General features: G+C 43.7%; 1 protein-coding gene across 1 annotated transcript; it reads right to left on the bottom strand.

Annotated features, from left to right (window-relative positions):
- Positions 1–1,216: 1,216 nt before the first annotated feature.
- Positions 1,217–22,068, bottom strand: LOC119943227 (membrane-spanning 4-domains subfamily A member 4A-like). Its single transcript, XM_038763995.1, has 6 exons — positions 21,928–22,068; positions 19,960–20,073; positions 17,806–17,862; positions 14,864–14,989; positions 10,086–10,187; positions 1,217–1,385 (listed from the first exon to the last, which is right to left on the bottom strand). Exons 1-6 carry the CDS (start codon positions 22,066–22,068, stop codon positions 1,281–1,283), a joined length of 645 nt encoding a protein of 214 aa, XP_038619923.1. The 3' UTR covers positions 1,217–1,280.
- Positions 22,069–22,394: the final 326 nt, after the last annotated feature.

Here is a 22,394-nt window from a genome sequence, read left to right as displayed (position 1 = left end):
TAAAGTGCTTACTAAGTGTCAGGCACTGTACTAAGAATTAGGGTAGATACAAGAAAATCAGGTTGGACCCAGTCCTTGCCCACATAGTGCTCAGAGTCTTAATCCCCAATTTACGGGTGAGGTAAATGAGGCACAGACAAGTTAAGTGACTCACTTTAGGTCACACCGCAGACAAGTGGTGGGGTCAGAATTAGAACCCAGATCCTCTAACTCACAGGCTAGTGCTCTTTCCACTAGGGCCATGCTGCTGTTCTGCCCATCCTGAATTTTTTCAGGTCCTGGTTACGTTCACTGATTCATTTTCATGGTTTAATTTTCCTGGAATTTAACTGACTAGTTTTGCAATCTGGGCTAGTCCCCAAGAACATGTCCTAGGAAAAGCCAATAATGAAACTTGACCATTGCCAGACGCCACTTCATCATAGCCTAGTGGAAGAAGGATGGGCCTGGGAATCGGGAGGAGCAGGGTCCTAATCCTGGATAATCTTGGATAAGTCATTTAGCTTCTCTGTGTATTAGTTTCCGTATTTTCAAAACACGTACTAAATACCTGTTCTCCCTTTTACTTAGACTGTGCACCCCATTTGGGATAGGGACTGTGTCCAACTGATTCTCTTGTCTCTATCCCAGGACTTAGTACGGTCCTTGGCACGTAGTGAGCACTTAAATACCACAGTTGTTATTATTACTTGATTTCCTTTTTGAGTCCTTCGGGTTTTTAGTATGTGGAGTTCTGGGCAGAAGAAACTCTGCTAGTGGTTAGTAGAGGAAAAGTTAGGACTATTGATGAGAAAAGTAAGGGATGTTAGAAGGGACATCTTTGAAAATCACAATTGCTGTTCCACACTTCCTACCAGCTTTTTTTTAAATGGCATTTGTTAAATACTTACTATGTGTCCGTCATTATACTAAGCACTGGCTAGACAAAAGATAATCAGGTTGGACACAATCCATGTCCCACACGGTGCTCACAGCTTTAGTCCCCATTTTACAGAGACAGAGACAGAATATGGATTGAATGAATTACTTACAACGCTTAGAAAAGACATTTTTCATGTTGTTCCATCATTTATTGGATTTGCTCTTTCCAACAATGGTAAGGGCAAAGAACCTTAAGGAGAAAACCCATTCACAGAGTTCATTTATCCAAATCACATGGTGCATTTGTTGCAACTTCCTGATGTATCATTCATTCAATCGTATTTATTGAGCGCTTACTATGTGCAGAGTTGGGGTGGGGGGTGGGGTATCCCTGGATGGTATGGTAAATCAAATTTCAATTAAAAAGTCAATTCTTCATATTCCGGGGAATGATATCTCAAGCCTTGATCGATTTGGGGAGCTGCCACTGGCTTTTTAGAATCAGCAGGCTTATCACTGACATCCTGTAAAACGCACAAAAGGCACCTTTTAGTTCTTTGCAACATTAGAAGTACCTGCAGTGTTCGTCTTCCAATCCCCGTACCTCCCTTCATATTAATAATAATAAGAATAATAATGACATCTGTTTAGTGCTTACTATGTGCAAAGCACTGTTCTAAGCGCTGGTTAGGTTGTCCCACGTGGGGCTCACAGTCTTAATACCCATTTTACAGATGAGGTAACTGGGGCCCAGAGAAGTTGCCCAAAGTCACACACCTGACAAGAGGCAGAGCCAGGATTAGAAACCATGACCTCTGGCCCCCAAACCCATGTTCCTTCCACTGAACCACGCTGCTTCTCTTCATCACAATTATCTTTCTATTTCCACTACAGTCCTGGCACCTCGATATACTCTATCACCATCTGAACTGACGTCCTGTCCCCTCTTGACATGATTGCCTCAGTATTACTGTTGTTGTCTTATGCTGTCGAGTCGTCTCCGATCCATAGCGATGCCACGGACGCATCTCTCCCAGAACGCCCCACCTCCATCTGCAATCGTTCTGGTAGTGTACCCAGAGAGTTTTCTTGGTAAAAATACGAAAGTGTTTTATCGTTATCGTGCAGTAAACAAGTCTCTGACCTCAACTCTCTCCTATGCTGCTACTGCTCAGCACAGGTGAGTTTCGATTTGTAGCAGATTGCCTTCCACTCACTAGCCATTGCCCTGGCTAGGAATGGAATGGGTATGCTGGACTCTCCCTCCTGGAGTATAGGCTGGTAGAGTTCTGGAAACTCTCCAGGTGCGACCCTGAGAAGAGACTCAATATTTTAGCCCCAGTTAACTCCCCTAATTTCTCCTATCCAACCCAGGCATCTCTGTGTGATGGGATCCAGAGGCATTGAAAGGGAGAAATTGGCTTGGGTGAGCCACGCCTGGGCATTTATATCTCTGCAGACCCTGATTAGAAGCCAGGAAACTAGATCCTTCTTTTCATCTCTGCCCAGGCTAAGTTGAGGCAGAGATACCTGCAGGGGTTGTTCACTGTGACCAAACTGCTGTGGGACTGAGGAAGGGAAGGAGAAGATGGGCAGAATAGGAAAAATGGGAGTTGGAGAGTATCATTATTACTAATCTTAGTGTATAATAATAATGGCATTTATTAAGTGCTTACTATGTGCAAAGCACTGTTCTAAGCTCTGGGGAGGTTGCAAGGTGATCAGATTGTCCCACAGGGGGCTCACAGTCTTAATCCCCATTTTACAGATGAGGTAACTGAGGCACAGAGAAGTTAAGTGACTTGCCCAAAGTCACACAGCTGACAATTGGTGGAGCCGGGATTTGAACCCCTGACCTCCGACTCCAAAGCCCCGGCTCTTTCCACTGAGCCACGCTGCTTCTGGGTTAAGCACTTACTATGTGCCAAGCAATGTTCTAAGTGCTGGGGTAGACACAAGGTTATCAGGTTAGACACAGTCCCTGTGACAGATGAGACTTAGTTTAAGCGTGTAAATAAGTTGGGTCCAGCAAAAATGGAAGTGGAGAAGAGGTAGAGAAGGGAATTTAATAGTGGGTGATCGTTTATGTTTCTATGACCGAGCTTGTATGGGGAAAAGGCTGGTTTTTCAGAGGAATTTTTCAAGCACAAATTTCCTCTCTGGGGCTGACTCTCCATGGGGAAAGTTGTCCTTCTCCACCGGTATAACATTTGCTAGCCTACCACCGTCCCAAGGAAACTGACACTGTGGGAGATGCATTCCCCTTCCCCACAGCACCTGTATATATGTATATATGTTTGTACATATTTATTACTCTATTTATTTATTTTACTTGTACATATCTATTCTATTTATTTTATTTTGTTAGTATGTTTGGTTTTGTTCTCCGTCTCTCCCTTTTAGACTGTGAGCCCACTGTTGGGTAGGGACTGTCTCTATATGTTGCCAACTTGTACTTCCCAAGCGCTTAGTACAGTGCTCTGCACACAGTAAGCGCTCAATAAATACGATTGATTGATTCCACTAACCCTTCTTTCAAGTCCTCCTGGGAACTCTGAAGTCAGCACCATTAGGCTGCAAAGAAGGGCCTGGATTCGGGTTTTTCCCTCCCCAAGCTAAGGCTGGCTCTGACTCATTCAGACTTTCCCTGACTCTCTTTTACCTCAATTCTCAACAAGACTTCATGCTGCTGCCCGGATTATCTTTGTCCAGAACCGCTCTGGGCATATTACTCCCCTCCTCAAAAATCTCCAGTGGCAACCAATCAATCTGCGCATCAGGCAGAAACTCCTCACCCTGGGCTTCAAGGCTGTCCATCACCTCGCCCCCTCCTACCTCACCTCCCTTCTCTCCTTCTCCAGCCCAGCCCGCACCCTCCGCTCTTCCGCCGCTAATCTCCTCACCGTTAGGCCTCGTTCTCGCTTGTCCCGCCATCGACCCCCAGCCCACGTCATCCCCCGGGCCTGGAATGCCCTCCCTCTGCCCATCCGCCAAGCTAGCTCTCTTCCTCCCTTCAAGGCCCTACTGAGAGCTCACCTCCTCCAGGAGGCCTTCCCAGACTGAGCCCCTTCCTTCCTCTCCCACTCGTCCCCCTCTCCATCCCCCCCTTCTTGCCTCCTTCCCTTCCCCACAGCACCTGTATATATGTATATATGTTTGTACATATTTATTACTCTATTTATTTATTTTACTTGTACATATCTATTCTATTTATTTTATTTTGTTAGTATGTTTGGTTTTGTCTCCCCCTTTTAGACTGTGAGCCCACTGTTGGGTAGGGACTGTCTCTATATGTTGCCAACTTGTACTTCCCAAGCGCTTAGTACAGTACTCTGCACACAGTAAGAGCTCAATAAATACGATTGATGATGATGATGATGACTGATGCTCTCCAGCGGAAAGCTACGGGTTTCGGGAGGAGCATTACTCCTATAAGCCTCCAGGGGACGATTGAGGACCTGATTTCAGTAAAATAAAAATTAATGATGGCATTTGTTCATTCATTCATTCATTCAATCGTATTTATTGAGCGCTTACTGTGTGCAGAGCACTTTACTAAGCGCTTGGGAAGTACAAGTTGGCAACATATAGAGACGGTCCCGACGCAACAGTGGACTTACAGTCTAGAAGAACAAAACAAAACATATTAAAATCATCATCATCATCATCATCAATCGTATTTATTGAGGGCTTACTATGTGCAGAGCACTGTACTAAGCGCTTGGGAAGTACAAATTGGCAAAATATAGAGACAGTCCCGACCCAACAGTGGGCTCACAGTCTAAAAGGGGGAGACAGAGAACAAAACCAAACATACTAACAAAATAAAATAAATAGAATAGATATGTACAAGTAAAATAAATAAATAGAGTAATAAATATGTACAAACATATATACATATATACAGTATATATACACATATATATACATATATATGTATATACATATAAAAATACAATTCGGCAACAGATAGAGACAATCCCCACCCAACAACGGGCTCACAGCCTAGAAGGGGGGGAGACAGACAATAAAACAAAGCAAGTAGACAGGCATTCATTCACTCATTCATTCAATCGTATTTATTGAGTGCTTACTGTGTTAAGCGCTTACTATGTGCAAAGCACTGTTCTAAGTGCTCGGGTGGATTTATTTTACTTGTACATATTTACTACTCTATTTTATTAATGATGTGCATATAGCTCTAATTCTATGTATTCTGGCAGTTTTGACTCCTGTGTACATGTTTTGTCTTGTTGTCCATCTCCCCCTTCTAAACTGTGAGCCCGTTGTTGGGCAGGGACCGGGTATGTTGCCGACTTGTACTTCCCAAGTGCTTAGTACAATGCTCTGCACCCAGTAAGCGCTCAATAAATACAATCGAATAAATGAATGAATACAAAGTGATCTGGTTGTCCCACGTGGGCAGCGTGGCTCAGTGGAAAGAGCCCGGGCTTTGGAGTCAGAGGTCATGGGTTCAAATCCCGGCTCCACCAACTGTCAGCTATGTGACTTTGGGCAAGTCATTTAACTTCTCTGTGCCTCAGTTACCTCATCTGTAAAATGGGGATTAAATCTATGAGCTCCCCGTAGGACAACCTGATCACCTTGTAACCTCCCCAAGCACTTAGAACAGTGCTTTGCACATAGTAAGCGCTTAACAAATGCCATTATTATTATTAGTATTATTATCCCCATTTTTTTTAACAGATGAGGTAACTGAGACCCAGAGAAGTTAAGTGACTTGCCCAAAGTCACACAGCTGATAAGTGGCAGAGCCGGGATTCGAATCCATGACTTCTGATTCCCAAGCCCATGCTCTTTCCACTGAGCCACACTGCTTCTCAGTACCAGGAAGAGCAAATCCAACTTCGTGAGACAGAAATCCTCATACTTGGAGAATTCTCCAAGTATTCTTCTAGACTGTGAGCCTGCTGTTGGGTAGGGACCGTCTATATATGTTACCAACTTGTACTTCCCAAGCGCTTAGTACAGTGCTCTGCGCATAGTAAGTGCTCAATAAATATGATTGAATGAATGAATTCTCCAAAATTTATTGTCTTAAATTCATCGCTTAACGAAGCCACTATTCCTTTCCTCAGCTCTACTAGGGCTCATTTTTGGTATACCTAGTGAAGAGGGGACAGGATGGGAAGAGGAGGGAGGGTGGGACGGTCAATCAATCAATCAATCAATCGTATTTATTGAGCGCTTACTGTGTGCAGAGCACTGTACTAAGCACTTGGGAAGTACAAGTTGGCAACATATAGAGACAGTCCCTACCCAACAGTGGGCTCACAGTTTAGAAGAGAGAGACAGAGGACAAAACCAAACATACTAACAAAATAAAATAAATAGAATAGATATGTACAAGTAAAATAAATAAATAAATAGAGTAATAAATATGTACAAACATATATACATATATGCAGGTGCTGTGGGGAAGGGAAGGAGGTAAGATGGGGGGATGGAAAGGGGGACGAGGGGGAGAGGAAGGAAGGGGCTCAGTCTGGGAAGGCCTCCTGGAGGAGGTGAGCTCTCAGTAGGGCCTTGAAGGGAGGAAGAGAGCTAGCTTGGTGGATGGGCAGAGGGAGGCCATTCCGGGCCCGGGGGATGACGTGGGCCAGGGGTCGATGGTGGGACAGGCGAGAATTAGGCACGGTGAGGAGATTAGCGGCAGAGGAGCGGAGGGTGCGGGGTGGGCTGGAGAAGGAGAGAAGGGAGGTGAGGTAGGAGGGGGCGAGGGGATGGACAGGGCCCCACTCCCTTCCCAACAGGGCCAGTCCTCCCCCAACCCTCCGCAGGGCCAGTAGCCCCACAGCCTCCCTGGAGACCACTCAGTTAACCCCATTTTTTGTGGGACCCCAGTCCTGTCACCTCCCCTGCAGGCCCACTCCACTTCTCACTTTACTTCTCCAGAGGCCCCACCCATGTATCCCAAATTTTCCTGAAGCTGGCAGCCTGGGAAGGCTGTTCACGTCCCCCAGCCCTGTTCTCAACAGGAAAAAACCCAGGGGGTGGATGTGGCAGGGATTTATGGGGGAAAAGGGAAAAGTCACCAGAAAGGCTCTCCTAGGTTCCCCCGCTCTGGGTGAGAATAGTGGCAGTTCTCCCATTTTCCTCTGCAAAGATCACCTATTTACCCCCAGTTTTCCTGGGGCTAGAAGCCTGAGTCCTGAGGAAGTGTGACTGAGCTTGGACTCTTCCTGCTGCTATGAGAAGCAGGCTACTCTAGAAAACTGATGCGCAATAGTTTCATGTTACGCGACCCCCGAGCACCTCTGGCCTGGAATGCCCTCCCTCCTCACATCTGCCAAACTAGCTCTCTTCCCCTCTTCAAAGCCCTACTGAGAGCTCACCTCCTTCAGGAGGCCTTCCCACACTGAGCCCCCCTTTTCCTCTGTTCCTCCTCCCCTCCCCATTACCCCTACTCTCTCCCTCTGCTCTACCCCCTTCCCTGCCGCACAGCACTTGTGTATATTTGTACGTATTTATTATTCTATTGATTTTATTAGTGATGTGTATATATCTATAATTCTATTTATCTATTTTGATGGTATTGATGCCTGTCTACTTGTTTTGTTTTGTTGTCTGTCTCTCCTGTTCTAGACTGTGAGCCCATTATTGGGTAGGGATTGTCTCCATCTGTGGCTGAATTGTACTTTCCAAGTGCTTAGTACAGTGCTCTGTATACAATAAGCGCTCAATAAATACGATTGAATGAATGAATGAAAAAATTCCTGGTATGTATGTTTCAGGGAGAAGTTTGGCAGGTGGTTTGGGAGGGGGGAATACTCTGTGACAGTGGACATGAGAGGATATAATAAAAGGGAATGACAGGGCTTGCAATTAGCATCCTTACCAGCCCTCCTTCTGCTGCCCCATGGGGATGAGAAGCAGCGTGGCTCAGTGGAAAGAGCCCGGGCTTTGGAGTCAGAGGTCGTGGGTTCAAATCCCGGCTCTGCCAATAACCAGCTGTGTGACTTTGGGCAAGTCACTTCACTTCTCTGGGCCTCAGTTACCTCATCTGGAAAATGGGGATTAAGACTGTGAGCACCCCCGTGGGACAACCTGATCACCTTGTAATCTCCCCAGCGCTTAGAACAGTGCTTTGCATATAGTAAGCGCTTAATAAATGCCATCATTATTATTATTATTATGAAACCACTGGCTTCAAAGACTCAACAGGCAGATTCTCCCACCAGTCAGATCCAGCCTATGTGTGGCTATTCCTCAATAACCCCCTCCTTCCTCTCCCCCTCCTCATCCTCCCCGCCTTACCTCCTTCCCCTCCCCACAGCACCTGTATATATGTTTGTACGTATTTATTACTCTATTTTATTTGTATATATTTATTCTATTTATTTTATTTTGTTAACATGTTTTGTTTTGTTCTCTGTCTCCCCCTTCTAGACTGTGAGCCCGCTGTTGGGTAGGGACCGTCTCTATATGTTGCTAACTTGTACTTCCCAAGCACTTAGTCCAGTGCTCTGCACACAGTAAGCACTCAATAAATACAATTGAATGAATGAATGAATGAATAAGCAGAATTGCCCACCAATCAGATCCTGCCTGGGGGAACCAATCAGGAAGGGACAGTGGGGGCTGAATAATAATAATAAAATAATAATAATAATAATAATAATAATAATAATAATAATAATATTTGTTAAGAGCTTACTATGTGCCAAGCACTGTTCTAAGCGCTGAGGGAGATCATCAGTTTGTCCCACGTGAGGCTCACAGTCTTCATCCCCATTTTACAGATGAGGGAACTGAGGCACAGAAAAGTTAAGTGACTTGCCCAAAGTCACACAGCTAATAAGTGGTGGAACCGGAATTTGAACCCATGACCTCCGACTCCTAAACCCGGGCTCTTTCCATTGAGCCGCACTGCTTTTCTAAATCATAAACCAATGTTGCGATTGTACAAAGCAGTGTGGCTTAGCAGCAAGAGCCCGGGCTTGGGAGTCAGAGGTCATGGGTTCAAACCCAGCTCCACCACATGTCTGCTGTGTGACCTTGAGCAAGTCACTTAACTTCTCTGAGCCTCAGTTACCTCATCTGTAAAATGGGGATTAAGACTGTGAGCTCCATGTGGGACAACCTGATCACCTTGTATCCTCCCCAGCATTTAGAACAGTGCTTGACATACAGTAAGCACTTAACAAATGCCGTTATTATTATTATTATTATAATAAACAAAAGTTTCCAGGAAACCTTTCTCATCTCGTGAATCTAGATTCAAAAACATCTCTATTACTACTAAAGAACCCCATTTACAATTTCCTGGAACTTGAAAGAGTTAAAACATCTTTTTTTGCGGCCTCCAGCTTACTACAAGAAAGTAAGTTAGGTTGTTCATGGGTTCCTGTTCATCAGTGTTGTTATTTGCAGGGATATTTGCTTAGAGGCCGTTTGAATCAAGAAAGGGATTTCTAGAAGAAAATTCATTTTCCAAGCAGAATGTATAGAAACCCAGGAAATGTTAACCAGATTAGTCCCAGGAAATAAGGTAAGGATTCCAGCCAGAGCCAGCCCAAGGGAACAATTTGAACTTTCCCATCTCCCATCACCTTCTGACTCCCTCTCTATCAATAGATCAGTGGAATTTATTCGGTGTTCACTACGTGCAAAACACTGCACTAAGTGCTTGGGAGAGTCCAATACAACAGAATTAGTTTCCTGAGGATTGGCCCCAGTGTCTAGTCATTGAGGGAAGCGGGACAGAGGCCCCAAACAGGTTTGGACCAGGAGGACATGGTCACGAGTAAATAATTACGGTATTTGATAAGTACTTAATTTGTGTCAAGCACTGTTCTAAGTGCTGGGGTAGATACAAGTTCATCAGAAAAACCCTCTCTGCACAAAATAACGTTTTGCTTTCTACCTTGCCTTAATCAATTTGGGCCTAAAGGACTGACTGGCAATAAATCCCCCAACTACTAGTGAGCTATCAGCACAGATCTCTTTGGGGCCATTAAGAAATAAGAAGATCCTGAAAAATTCTCATAAACTGCATTTGGGTTTTCCTTTTTGCAGAGGCAACCTGTGTGTGGTAGAAGGAGGTTGAGGGGAAGAAATGCGAATTGGATTCATCTTCCCTGCCAAAGCCATCACTTTCCTCTGCTGCCTCATCACCACAACCAGTTCCACGTTGGAATTTGGGCCACAAACCATCTTTTGAGACAATCCAAACGGCATTCTCCAGATGACACTGTGCGTACCTGATCCAAGTCATCGCAAGATGCTTTCCAAACAAAGATTGTGAAGGACAGCGCAGTGCAGAATTCCAGAATGGTTAAGATCAATCCTGCTGATACCAGCCCCTGCAAGAGAGGAAGAGAATCCCACAGGAATAAAATCTTTGTAGTGCTAATGCTTGCAAGTTCACCAGAAATGCAGGGAACCTGTGAAACTCGGAATTACCAAATACAAAGTAGAGAGATCAGGCCTTAAAGAAGATTGGTGTCTAGCTGCTTCTTACACGTCAATAACTCTTCCCCTCCTCTCATCAGCCAATCAATCAATCAATCAATCGGTGGTATTTATTGAGCACCTATAGAATGCAGAGCATTGTACTGAGAGTACAATAAAGGAAGAAGATGTGATCTTTGCCTGCAAGGAGCTTACAATCTATCTGGGGAGATTGAAAGACACAATTTATTTACAAATGCAAGAATGACCCTATAACTGTTGAAAACAGGATCATAGCAGGATAGTCAATCAAAGTATTTATTGAGCACTTACTGTGTGAAGAGCACTGTACTAAGTGCTTGGGAGAGTAAAATACAATACAGTTAGCAGACACATTCTCTGCCCACAACAAGTCTTTTGTCTTGTTTTGTTGTCTGTCTCCCCCCTTCTAGACTGTGAGCCCATTGTTGCTGGCTTGTAATAATAATAATAATAATAATAATAATAATAATAATAATGGCATTTATTAAGCACTTACTATGTGCAAGGCACTGGGGGAACCAATCAGGAAGGGACAGTGGGGGCTGGATCATAATAATAATAATAATGATGATGATATTTGTTAAGAGCTTACTATGTGCCAAGCACTGTTCTAAGTGTTGGGGAAGATCATCAGGTTGTCCCATGTGAGGCTCACAGTCTTCATCCTCATTTTACAGATGAGGGAACTGAGGCACAAAGAAGTTAAGTGACTTGCTCAAAGTCACACAGCTAATAAGTGGCGCTGGGGAGGTTACAAGGCGATCAGGTTGTCCCACAGGGTGCTCACAGTCTTAATCCCCATTTTATAGATGAGGTAACTGAGGCCCAGAGAAGTTAAGGGACTTGCCCAAAGTCACCCAGCTGACAATTGGCAGAGTCGGGATTTGAATCCATGACCTCTGACTCCAAAGCCCGTGCTCTTTCCACTGAGCCATGCTGCTAGTACAGTGCTCTGTACACAGTAAGCACTTGAAGAGCCCGGGCTTGGGAGTCAGAGGTCATGGGATCTAATCCCGGCTTCACCACTTGTCTCCTGTGTGACCTTGGGCAAGTCACTTCACTTCTCTGGGCCTTAGTTACCTCATCTGTAAAGTGGGGATCAAGACTGTGAGCCCCATGTGGGACAACCTGATTATCTTGTATCCACCCTGGGTCTTAGAACAGTGTTTGGCATATAGTAAGTGCTTAACAAATACCATTATTAAGCACTTAGTACAGTGCGCTGCACACAGTAAGCGCTCAATAAATATGATTGAATGAATAAATGCGATTGAATGAATGAACAAGCTTACAGTCTAGAGGGACTAGATATAAGTATATCTGTTAGGCAGATATGAAACCCTGTTTCCAACTTTGCCTGGAAACCTTACAATATGTTAACATGTTTTTATATGCTACAGTGCTAAATGCTAAGGCTGATGCTTGGATTGATATGCCCAAGGGAGAGAGAAATCAACTGTGGAATGTCCAAAGCTCTACCATTTGCCCTCTGTGTGACCTTGGGCAAATTTAACTTTTCTATGCCTCCATTTCCTCATCTGAAAAATGGGGATTCAATAAGTGATCTCCCTTCTACTTAAACTGTGAACTAATGGTGACTAATTTGTATTTACCCCAGGGCTTAGAACAGGACATAGTAAGCACTTGACGACTCCCCTAATTATTAGGATGGTGATGATGGAGGAGGTGGGTTTTCAGGATAACTCTGAAGATGGGCAGAGCTGTGGGTTACCAATTTTGAAGAAGGAAGAAATTCCACGCAGGAGAAAGGTTATTAGCAAGAGGTTGAAGGTGGAGAATCAAGAGTGAGGGATAGGAAGATGGTTGGCTTCAAATATTTCAGGCTTGGATGTGGCAGAAGAAGAGAAGTGATATGTCAGAGGAAGAGAAGTACCTTGAAACCAGTGTTCAGAAGTTCTGTTAATGTGGACAGAAAGGGGTAGTCATTAGATGTGTTTTTGAGGAATGGGGTAATGCTAGAGAATTATGTTTGAGAAAGTTGATCTGGGCAGTAGAGCGGGGTATAGACTGAAGAAGGGAAGGCTGGAGGGAGGGAGATTAGTGAGAAGGATCACAGAGCAGTCTAGTCATTCGTTCATTCATTCAATCGTATTTATTGAGTGCTTACTGTGTGCAGAGCACTGTACTGATTGAATAATGAATGAATGAATGTACTAAGCACTTGGGAAGTACAAGTCGAGACATGATGAAGGCCTAAACCAGAGTAGTGGCCATTTTGGTGAAAGAAAGGAACAGAAGAGGGAAATGTGAGCCCCAAGTGGGACAGAGACTGTGTCCAGCTTGAATATCTTGTATCTATCCCGGCGCTTGGAACAGTGCTCGGCACATAGTAAGCACTTCACAAATGAGAAGCAGCGTGGCTCAGTGGAAAGAGCCCGGGCTTTGGAGTCAGGGGTCAGGGGTTTGAATCCTGGCTCTGCCAATTGTCAGCTGTGTGACTTTGGGCAAGTCACTTAACTTCTCTGTGCCTCAGTTCCCTCATCTGTAAAATGGAGATTAAGACTGTGAGCCCCCGCGGGACAACCTGATCTCCTTGTAACCTCCCCAGTGCATAGAACAGTGCTTTGCACATAGTAAGCGCTTAATAAATGTCATCATTATTATTAAGAAAGGAACAGAAGAGGGAAACGTGAGCCCCAAGTGGGACAGGGACTGTGTCCAGCCTGAATATCTTGTGCCTACCCCGGTGCTTAGAACAGTGCTCGGCACATAGTAAGCATTTCACAAGTGCCATAATTATTACTGAATGGCGAGGAGGTTGAGAGGGCAGGGTTTAACAAAGAACAAATGCTTAGGTCTTCTAGACTGTGAGCCCTTTGTTGGGTAGGGATTGTCTCTATCCGTTGCCTAATTGTACTTTACAAACGCTTAGGACAGTGCTCTGCACACAGTAGTGCTCAATAAATATGATTGAATGAGTATTCTACTATCAATCACTGCATGCTCCATTAGTCCTAGCAAAGCCGAGAAGTGGAAAGCTTAGCTTTGATGCTTTTGACTGTCTTATTTAAAATACCTTGTTGTTTTGCCTCTTAATGTTGAAATCAGCACATAAGTACACACTAATAAACTGTGCAGATTAGGTCCCTGTCTCACAGTCTTGAACAGACCCAGCAAGATAGAATACTTCCCAAGCGCTTAGTACAGTGCTCTGCACACAGTAAGCACTCAATAAATACGATTGATTGATTGACTGATTGATTGAAATATCAGGATACTGTGATATCTGAACTCTGGAGCCTTTTTTAGAGCCCAAGCTTTGGGGTGGATGGGCCATTCATTGACTGACCCAATAAAGCACTGATTAAGTTCTTATATTGTGACTTCTTTAGGGAGCATGTGGCAGCCGTGTTTTCACCCCACTCCCTAATTGGGTGACAGAAGCAGTGTGGCTTGGTGGAAAGAGCCTGGGCTTGGGAGTCAGAGGTTGTGGGTTCTAATCCCGACTCCGCCACTTGTCAGCTGGGTGACTTTGGGCAAGTCACTTAACTGCTCTGGGCCTCAGTTCCCTCATCTGTCAAATGGGGATGAAGACTGTGAGCCCCCCTTTTCCAGGCTGGGGGAGGACGTGGGCCGGGGTCGACGGCGGGACAGGTGAGAATGATGTACAGTGAGGAGGTTAGTGGTGGCAGAGAAGTGGAGGGTGAGGGCTGGGCTGGAGAAGGAGAGAAGGGAGGTGAGGTAGGAGGGGGCAAGGTAATGGAGGGCTTTGAAGCCAAGAGTGAGGAGTTTTAGCTTAATGCATAGGTTGACTAGCAACCATTGGAGATTTTTGAGATTTTTGAGTAAGCACTAACCCCCCCCCGCTCCAAAATTAATCAGATTGTATACAGTCCCTGCTCCATTTGGAACTCACGTCTAAGGAGGAGAGAGAAAAGGTTTTGAATCTCCATTTTACAAATGAAGAAACTGAGATGGAGAAGTGAAGTGAATTGTCCAAGGTCCTACAACAGGCAATAGGTAGATCCTGGATTAGAACCCAAGACCTCTGGCTTCCAGGCTTGTGTTCTTTCCACTAGTCCATGGCCTGTAATTTCATCCTCCTAGCATGGTAAATTCAGCCTTGAATTATCCCACGCAATCATGGCCTTGGGAACAGTGACCTATTCTATTCAATCGTATTTATTGAGCGCTTACTGTGTGCAGAGCACTGTACTAAGCGCTTGGGAGGTACAAGTCAACAACATTTAGAGATGGTCCCTACCCAACAACGTGTTTACAGGGGGAGACAGACAACAAAACAAAACACGTAGATAGGGGTCAAAACCGTCAGAATAAATAGAAATTAAAGCCATATGCACATTATTAATAAAATAGAGTAATAAATATGTACAAGACCTGCACATTCCAATCTCTAGGCACTGACATTCTCCACTGGGGACTGCAGTTTTACACAGAATTAGGTAAAGTGAAAACAGCTCCTTGAAGAATTGCCCTGCAGAACCCCCTCTCTAGGAAAAATTCTTGAAAAGCCCCGAGATTTGAGCTCACACCCTAAGTTCACTTACGAACTATAGTCACTTACAGCACTCCAGAAGGAATTTAAACCAGTGCTCCAATAGGTTTTATAGGTAATACAGATTGGGAAGAAGATAATCCCTGCTCCGGAGAATATGGAGCTAACAAAATTCATGGCCAGGCTGCCTTGTACCTGCAAGAGAATGACAACATTCAGCAAAGAAATCTCACACTGATATTTTCAAGCTCTTCACAAGGCTGGATTAACTAACCCACCCCTCAAATGAGGGGCAGATCAGGACCAGAGTCACGGTTCAGTGGGATTAGAAATGAACCCAGCCCTGAAGCATTGTGGCCTAGGGAATAGAGCAGCAGCCTAGGAGTCAGAAGGATCTGGCTTCTAATCCCACCTCCACCACTTGTCTTCTGTGTGACCTTGGGCAAGTCGCTTAATTTTTCTGTGCCTCAGTTTCCTCATTTGTAAAGTGGGGATTAAGACCATGAGCCGCACGTGGGACACTGACTGTGCCCCACTTGATTACCTTGTATCTGCTCCAGCACTTAGTGGAGTGCCTGGCATAGAGTAAGCACTTAACAATGCAATTTAAAGAAAAAAAAACAGTTTGGAGGATAGTTTAATGCAGCGTGGCTTAATGGAAAGAACACGGGCTTGGGAGGCCAACAAATACCATCATTATCAAGCGCTTTGTACAGGGCTCTGCACACAGTAAGCATTCAATAAATAAGACTGAATGAATGAATGAATGAATGAGACTCAGAACACACTGTTGTGGGGATTCCCCATTCCTAAAATCCCTCTCCATGTTGGCCAAACTCTTACTCTTATCTGACAAGTGCTTAATAAATGCCATTATTATTATTATTATTATTATTATTATTATTATTATTATTATTATTGCCCTCTGTCTCCACTGCCTTCTCTCAGGGAACAGAATGGAAAAGGTTTCAGGCTCTGTAGACAATACCAGGGGGAGACATGTTTCTAATTAAGAACAATTGAAATAATGATTGTGGTATTTGTTAATTGATTATTATGGGAGAAGAATTGTACCAAGAACTGGAGTAAACATAATCTAATTAGATCAGACATAGCCCCTGGTCCTTAAGGAACTCTAGAGTATAAACTCCTTCTGGGCAGGGCAGGGAGTCTGCCTACAAACTCTATTGTATTGTACTTTTTTAGGGGCTTAGCATGGTACTCTGCACACAGTAAGCACTCAGTAAATACCACTGATTGATTTTATAGTTGAGGAAACTGAGGTACAGAGAAGTTAAGTGACTCATCCAAGGTAACACAGCAGACAGAGGCACAGCTGTGATAAGCTTCCAGGTCTGCTAGGGCACACTGTTTCTTCTGATTTTGAATAATAATAATAATAATAGTATTTGTTAAGCACTTACTATGTGCAAAGCACTGTTCTAAACGCTTGGGAGGATACAAGGTGATCAGGTTGTCCCACGTGGGGCTCACAATCTTAATCCTCATTTTACAGATGAGGGAACTGAGGCCCAGAGAAGTTAAGTGACTTGCCCAAAGATAGATAAGTGGTGGAGCCAGGATTAGAACCCATGACCTCTGACTCCCAAGCCCGGGTTCTTTCCGCTGAGCCACGCTGCTTCTCTAATATGAGTCTTTTTCCAGAAAAAGACAAAATGAGCCGTGAAACTCAGTAAGCACTGACATGCTCGGATAAGGGTGATTTTATGAGAAAATGAGCAAGAGGTCTAAAAGAACTCTGCTTCTGGTTTAGCGCCACTTCGATTTGTTGTGGAAAACATTAGGGTTTACTTACATCCTGCCTCTGGCCTGGAATTCCCTCCTGCTTTATGTCCAGCGCATGATCACGCCTCACACCCTCACTCTTAGTAAAAGCATACCTCCTGCAACAGGGCCTTCCCAACTAAGCCCTCATTTCCCCTACTTCCTTTCCCTTCTGTGACATCCTAGCACAAGAATTTGCATTCTTCACTCCTGCAGCCCCCCAAAATTAATATACTGAGCGCCTTCCTTCCTCTCCCCCTCGTCCCCTTCATCCTCCCCATCTTACCTCCTTCCCTTCCCCACAGCACCTGTATATATGTATATATGTTTGTACATATTTATTACTCTATTTATTTATTTATTTATTTTACTTGTACATATCTATTCTATTTATTTTATTTTGTTAGTATGTTTGGTTTTGTCTCCCCCTTTCAGACTGTGAGCCCACTGTTGGGTAGGAACTGTCTCTATATGTTGCCAATTTGTACTTCCCAAGCGCTTAGTACAGTGCTCTGCACACAGTAAGCACTCAATAAATACGATTGATGATGATGATGATAATATACATAACCATAATCTGTTCCTTTATATTAATGTCTGTGTCCCTCTCTAGACTATTAGCTCCTTGTGGGCAGGGTATCTACCAATTCTGTTGTGTTATAATAATAATATAGTAATAGTGAGAAGTAGCATGGCTTAGTGGAAAGAGCACAAGCTTGGGAGTTAGAGGTCGTGAGTTCTAATCCAGACCCCGCCTCTTGTCAGCTGTGTGACTTTGGGCAAGTCATTTCACTTCTCTTGGCCTCAGTTCCCTCATCTGTAAAATGAAGATGAAGACTGTGAACCCCACGTGGGACAACCTGATTACCTTGTATCTATCCCAGCGCTTAGAACAGTGCTTGGCACACAGTAAACACTTAACAAATACCGTTATTACTATACTTTTCCAAGAACTTAGTTCAGTTCTCTGAACTCAGAAAAACCCCAATAAATGCAATTGATCGATTCTGCAAACAGATGACTGTTCTCTTTCTCTGGGATAAGAAGAGAGAGGGGAGATGAGGAAGGGAAAACGCTGTGACAGTAGTAGGTGGGAGGAGGCAAAGTTAATGTTGAGCCCTGAATTCTGGTTTGATAACTTTAATGTTTCATGTCAGCTCTCTGCCACTTTCAATTAAACTACACCAATCCCTAGGGGTTATTAAGAGAGAGAAAATGTCACTCACCAGACATGTTGTGTTCTTTTGTTCAGCTGCAATTGAGAGGGATCCTGAAATAATGAACTGGTCAGAGGAGATTAATAAAGGCAGTGATGAACATTTTTAGCCAAAGGTAATTTCTGTGCCCCTGGTGCCCAGACCCCCATTGGATCCCATCTCCCCACCACAATCTTTATTCCAGAAAGGGGTCTGGAATGTCCAGGTTACTTTGCGCTGTTGTCAGACTTGCAGAAAGTGTGGAATATCCAGTAAGATAGGAGAGGGCAGGTCCATGTAATGTTTGACTGCTCCTCTAGACTGTAAGCTCTTTGTGGGCAGGGAACATGTCTACCAACTCAATAAATATGATAGATTGCTGTAATTTTGCAGGGATGAGCCCTTGTACCAATGCCAAACATGGTCCTTGTGACAAATCACATCTCCGTTAAATAGAAAAAAATGTATTTTTTTTAAATGTTATTTTAAAGTCCTTACTATGTGCCAAGCACTGTGCTTAGCACTGGGTAAGTTACAAGATAATCAATTTGGATTTTGTCTCTGTCTTACATAGGGCTCACTATCTAATTACATGCTTATATCCAGGCTCTGCCACTTGTCTGCTGTATGACCTTGCACAAGTCACTTAATTTCTCTGTGCCTCAGTTACCTCATCTGGAAAATGGGGATGAAGACTGTGAGTCCCACGTGGGACAAACTGATTACCTTGTATCTACCCCAGCGCTTAGAACAGTGCTCGGCACATAGTAAGTGCTTAACAAATACCATCATTGTTATTATTATTATTACATGTGTCCAGATGCATTTGCATAGTTTAATTAACACTACAAGGAGAGCCATCTTTACTCTGTTCCTTTGAACATTGTCATCACTTTCAGAGTCAGAACTCTGGGCCAGATGAACTGTTGGTCCATTTAAGTGTAAGCTCCTTATGGGCAAGGAATGTGTCATTTCGTTTTCTTCATCACCCACTTCATTCACTATGTAACACCCAGTGGCTGCTCAATAAATACTGTTCATCTACTACCCAGTGATCAATCAGTGCTATTTATGGAGTGTTTACTGGGTGCAGAGCACTTTACTAAATGCTCAGGAGAGTACAATGAAAGAGACTGATGTCAGTGCGAAGCAGCATGGCTCAGTGGAAAGAGTACAGGCTTTGGAGTCAGAGGTCATGGGTTCAAATCCCGGCTCCGCCACTTGTCAGCTGTGTGACTTTGGGCAAGTCACTTAACTTCTCTGTGCCTCAGTTCCCTCATCTGTAAAATGGGGATTAAGACTGTGAGCCCCACGTGGGATGACCTGATCACCTTGTAATCTCCCCAGCACTTAGAACAGTGCTTTGCACATAGTAAGCGCTTAAAAATGCCATTATTATTATTATTAAATTTCATGGATTCTTATTTTTCATTGTCAGTAGTACTTACTGAGCACTTACTTTCTGCAAAGCACTGTACTAAGCACTTGGTAGAGTACAGGAGAGTTAATAAGATACAATTATTTGAGGAAAACTGCTCGTTAGATAAACTGGGCAAAAACAGATTCATTTTGAATATAGAATGATGAAAGAAACATATTTCAGGTTTTGCACTGTTTCCTTTTCTAAAGGGACAGGAAGAAGCAGATCTAAGATTTTAAGAGGGCGAAGAGTGGGTGACCACAATCTCACACTCCAAAGACCTCATTCGCACCCTGAAAAGCTAACAGTTAAAGCCCAGTTGGTGAATTATGAAATATTTTCCTTTGCACTTAGACCCTTCTTCTGAGCAAAGATGCAACACAGCTCATCTGCACCATTTAAAATCATCGGATTGGAATTTGGAGATTAAAATTTGGGGCAAAGTTTTTCTCACACCGATCCAGCCACTCTTCCAATCAATCAGTCAAATAATCAGTGGTATTTATTGAGCCCTTACTGTGTGCAGAGTACCACACTAAGCCCTTTGGTGAGACCAATACGAAAGTGTCAGTAGACTCATTCACTGCCCTCAAGGATCTTACAGTCCATTAGCAGAGACACAGAACTTCTGTTCTGATGTCATACACACAAACAAAAAGCCCCATTTACACATGGTCCTCATGAATAAAATATCGAAACTCTTAGTGATGAAGAATGATCTCCAGAACATAAATTCATTAATAAACACAATCGACTCTACTCACAGATATGCCTCCGCAGAGAGAATACGCTACATAAAAAAGATAGAGCTCATCTCTCTCAAACATCATAGCTATTCCACAGGCAAGGTTCATATGAGCGATCACGATCTGAATAACCTAGGAGCAGAACAGCGGAGGATTGTGAGCAGAAAGAAAGGCTGATTCTTTCCTAATTCATTCATCAGGCTGATTGGTTTTATTATCAAGCACCTAGTACAGTGCTTTGCACACAGTAAACGCTCAATGAATACGATTGCATGAATTGGATGAATTAGCATTATTGTATTTGTTAAGCATTTACTGTGTGTCAAACATTGTCCTAATAGCTGGAGTAAATATAAGTTAATCGGGTTGGGCACAGTCCCTATCCCACATGGGGCTCAAAATATAGGTAGGAGAAAAAGCAGGCATGGAATCCCCATTTTTTTTATTTGAGGAAACTGAGTCACAGAGAAGTTAAGTGAATTGCCCAAGTTCACACAGCAAGCAACTGCAGCAAGATCACAGCAGCAAGAGACCAACGTGGTAGTTTTTAGGATACAGAAGAAGGGGCAGATTGGAGGAATATTATGGAGGGAAAAGCAGTAGGATTTAGCCACCAGATGAACACAAGCATTGAGAGAGAGAAAGGATTATGCCAAGGTTTCAGGTTTCAGAGACAGGAAGGCTCAGAAGTAGCATGGTCTGGTGGAAAGAGCCCAGGCCTAGGGGTTAGAGATCCTGGGTTCTAATCCTGGCTCTTCCACCTTTCAGTTGTGTGACCTTGGGCAAGTCACTTAAACTCTCTGTGCCTCACCTCTTCTGTAAAATGGGATTAATAATAATAATAATAATAATAATAAGAATAATAATAAGAATAATAATGGTATTTGTTAAGCACTTACTATGTGCTGAGCACTATTCTAAGCACTGGGGTAGATACAAGGTTAATAGGTTGTCCCACCTGGGGCTCACAGTCTTACTCCCCATTTTACAGATGAGGGAACTGAGGCCCAGAGAAGTGAAGTGACTTGCCCAAGGTCACACAGCTGACAAGTGGCGGAGCTGGGATTCAAACCCACGACCTCCGACTCTCAAGCCCGGGCTCTTTTCATTAAGAGTGTGAGCCCCATGTGGGACAGGGACTGTGTCAAACCTGATTAGCTTTTATCTACCCCAGAGCTTAGTATGGTGCCTTATCCTGTCTCTGAAGCCTGAAACCTTGGCATAATCCTTTCTCCAATGCTTGTATTTAGCTGGTTGCTAAATCCTACTGCTTTTCCCTCCATAATATTCCTCTGATCTGCCCCTTCTTCTGTATCTTAAAAGCTACCACGTTGGTTCAAGTGCTTTGTTTATCCCAACTAGACTACAATATCAGTCTCCTCATTGGTCTCCCTGCCTCTAGTCTCTCCCCTCTACAGACCGTTCTTCATTTCGCTGCTCTGAGTCATTTTCTAAATCACCAATTTGTCTCACATCTCCACATGCTTCAAAAACCTTTATTAGTTGCCCTTACCTCTCCACATAGAGCAGAAACTTCTGACATTGGTTTTACATCACTCAATCAGCTATCTCCATCTCATTTATCCACTCTCTTCTCCCACTATGCCCCAGCTCACACTCTTTGCTCCTTCAAGCTAATTTACTCACCGTGCTTTGTTCTTGCCTCCCATCCATGACCCCTCACTCATAGCCTCCCTAGAACCTCCAGATCCCTCCCCATCAAAATCACCATTCCCAAGCCATCCCTTTCTTCAAAGCCTTACTGAAATCAGACCCCTCTTGGAACCCTTCCCTGATTAAATTTTTCTAATCCCCAAATTATATCCCCCTCTGCATCAGTCTTTGAGTACACCCTCTCAGCAGTCCTCAACTAGAACTGTTGGCAAGAAGTGACTAAATCCTTTCCCTAACCTTGTTTTGTCTCCTCTTCTCAAAGATATATGGTTTGTTCTATAGGGTTCCCATAGAGGACTGAATTCTACTTACCCCCAGGGTCTTGGCTCTCCCCTTCATGAATTTCTTCATCTTGTAATTCTGTTGGCGAGAGGACCCTGCCTGCTTCTGCATTTTGGTGCCAGGCTGGTTAAAGGCACCATATACTTCATCGGATCTCACCTTTGATGGCATGATGATTTGGCTGATGCTTAAAGAGAGAATTATTAATGGATCTGTAAAAAAGATCATAATCTTCTGTAGTTTCAGTCTTCCCTGTGGAAGGTGATCAAAAGCAAAATCTGGAAGCCTTCTTTTCACTATCAAGGTCTCAGTCTTCTCATTACCCTCAGACAAATGGACACAGGTCCTAACAACTGGGTTGCTTCCCATTTTGCAAATGCTGGACCATTCTAATGTTTGCACCATGTTCACTAATTCTATCTCAATCAATCATTCAATGATATTTATTGAGCAGAGGACTGCATTAAGTGCTTGGGAAAGTACATTACAATAAAGTT

The sequence above is a fragment of the Tachyglossus aculeatus genome, chromosome 22 (genome assembly GCF_015852505.1).
Source record: "Tachyglossus aculeatus isolate mTacAcu1 chromosome 22, mTacAcu1.pri, whole genome shotgun sequence".
Classification (NCBI taxonomy): Eukaryota; Metazoa; Chordata; class Mammalia; order Monotremata; family Tachyglossidae; genus Tachyglossus; species Tachyglossus aculeatus.
Note: the sequence above shows the minus strand (reverse complement) of the source record. Positions and strands in the feature narration are given on the sequence as shown.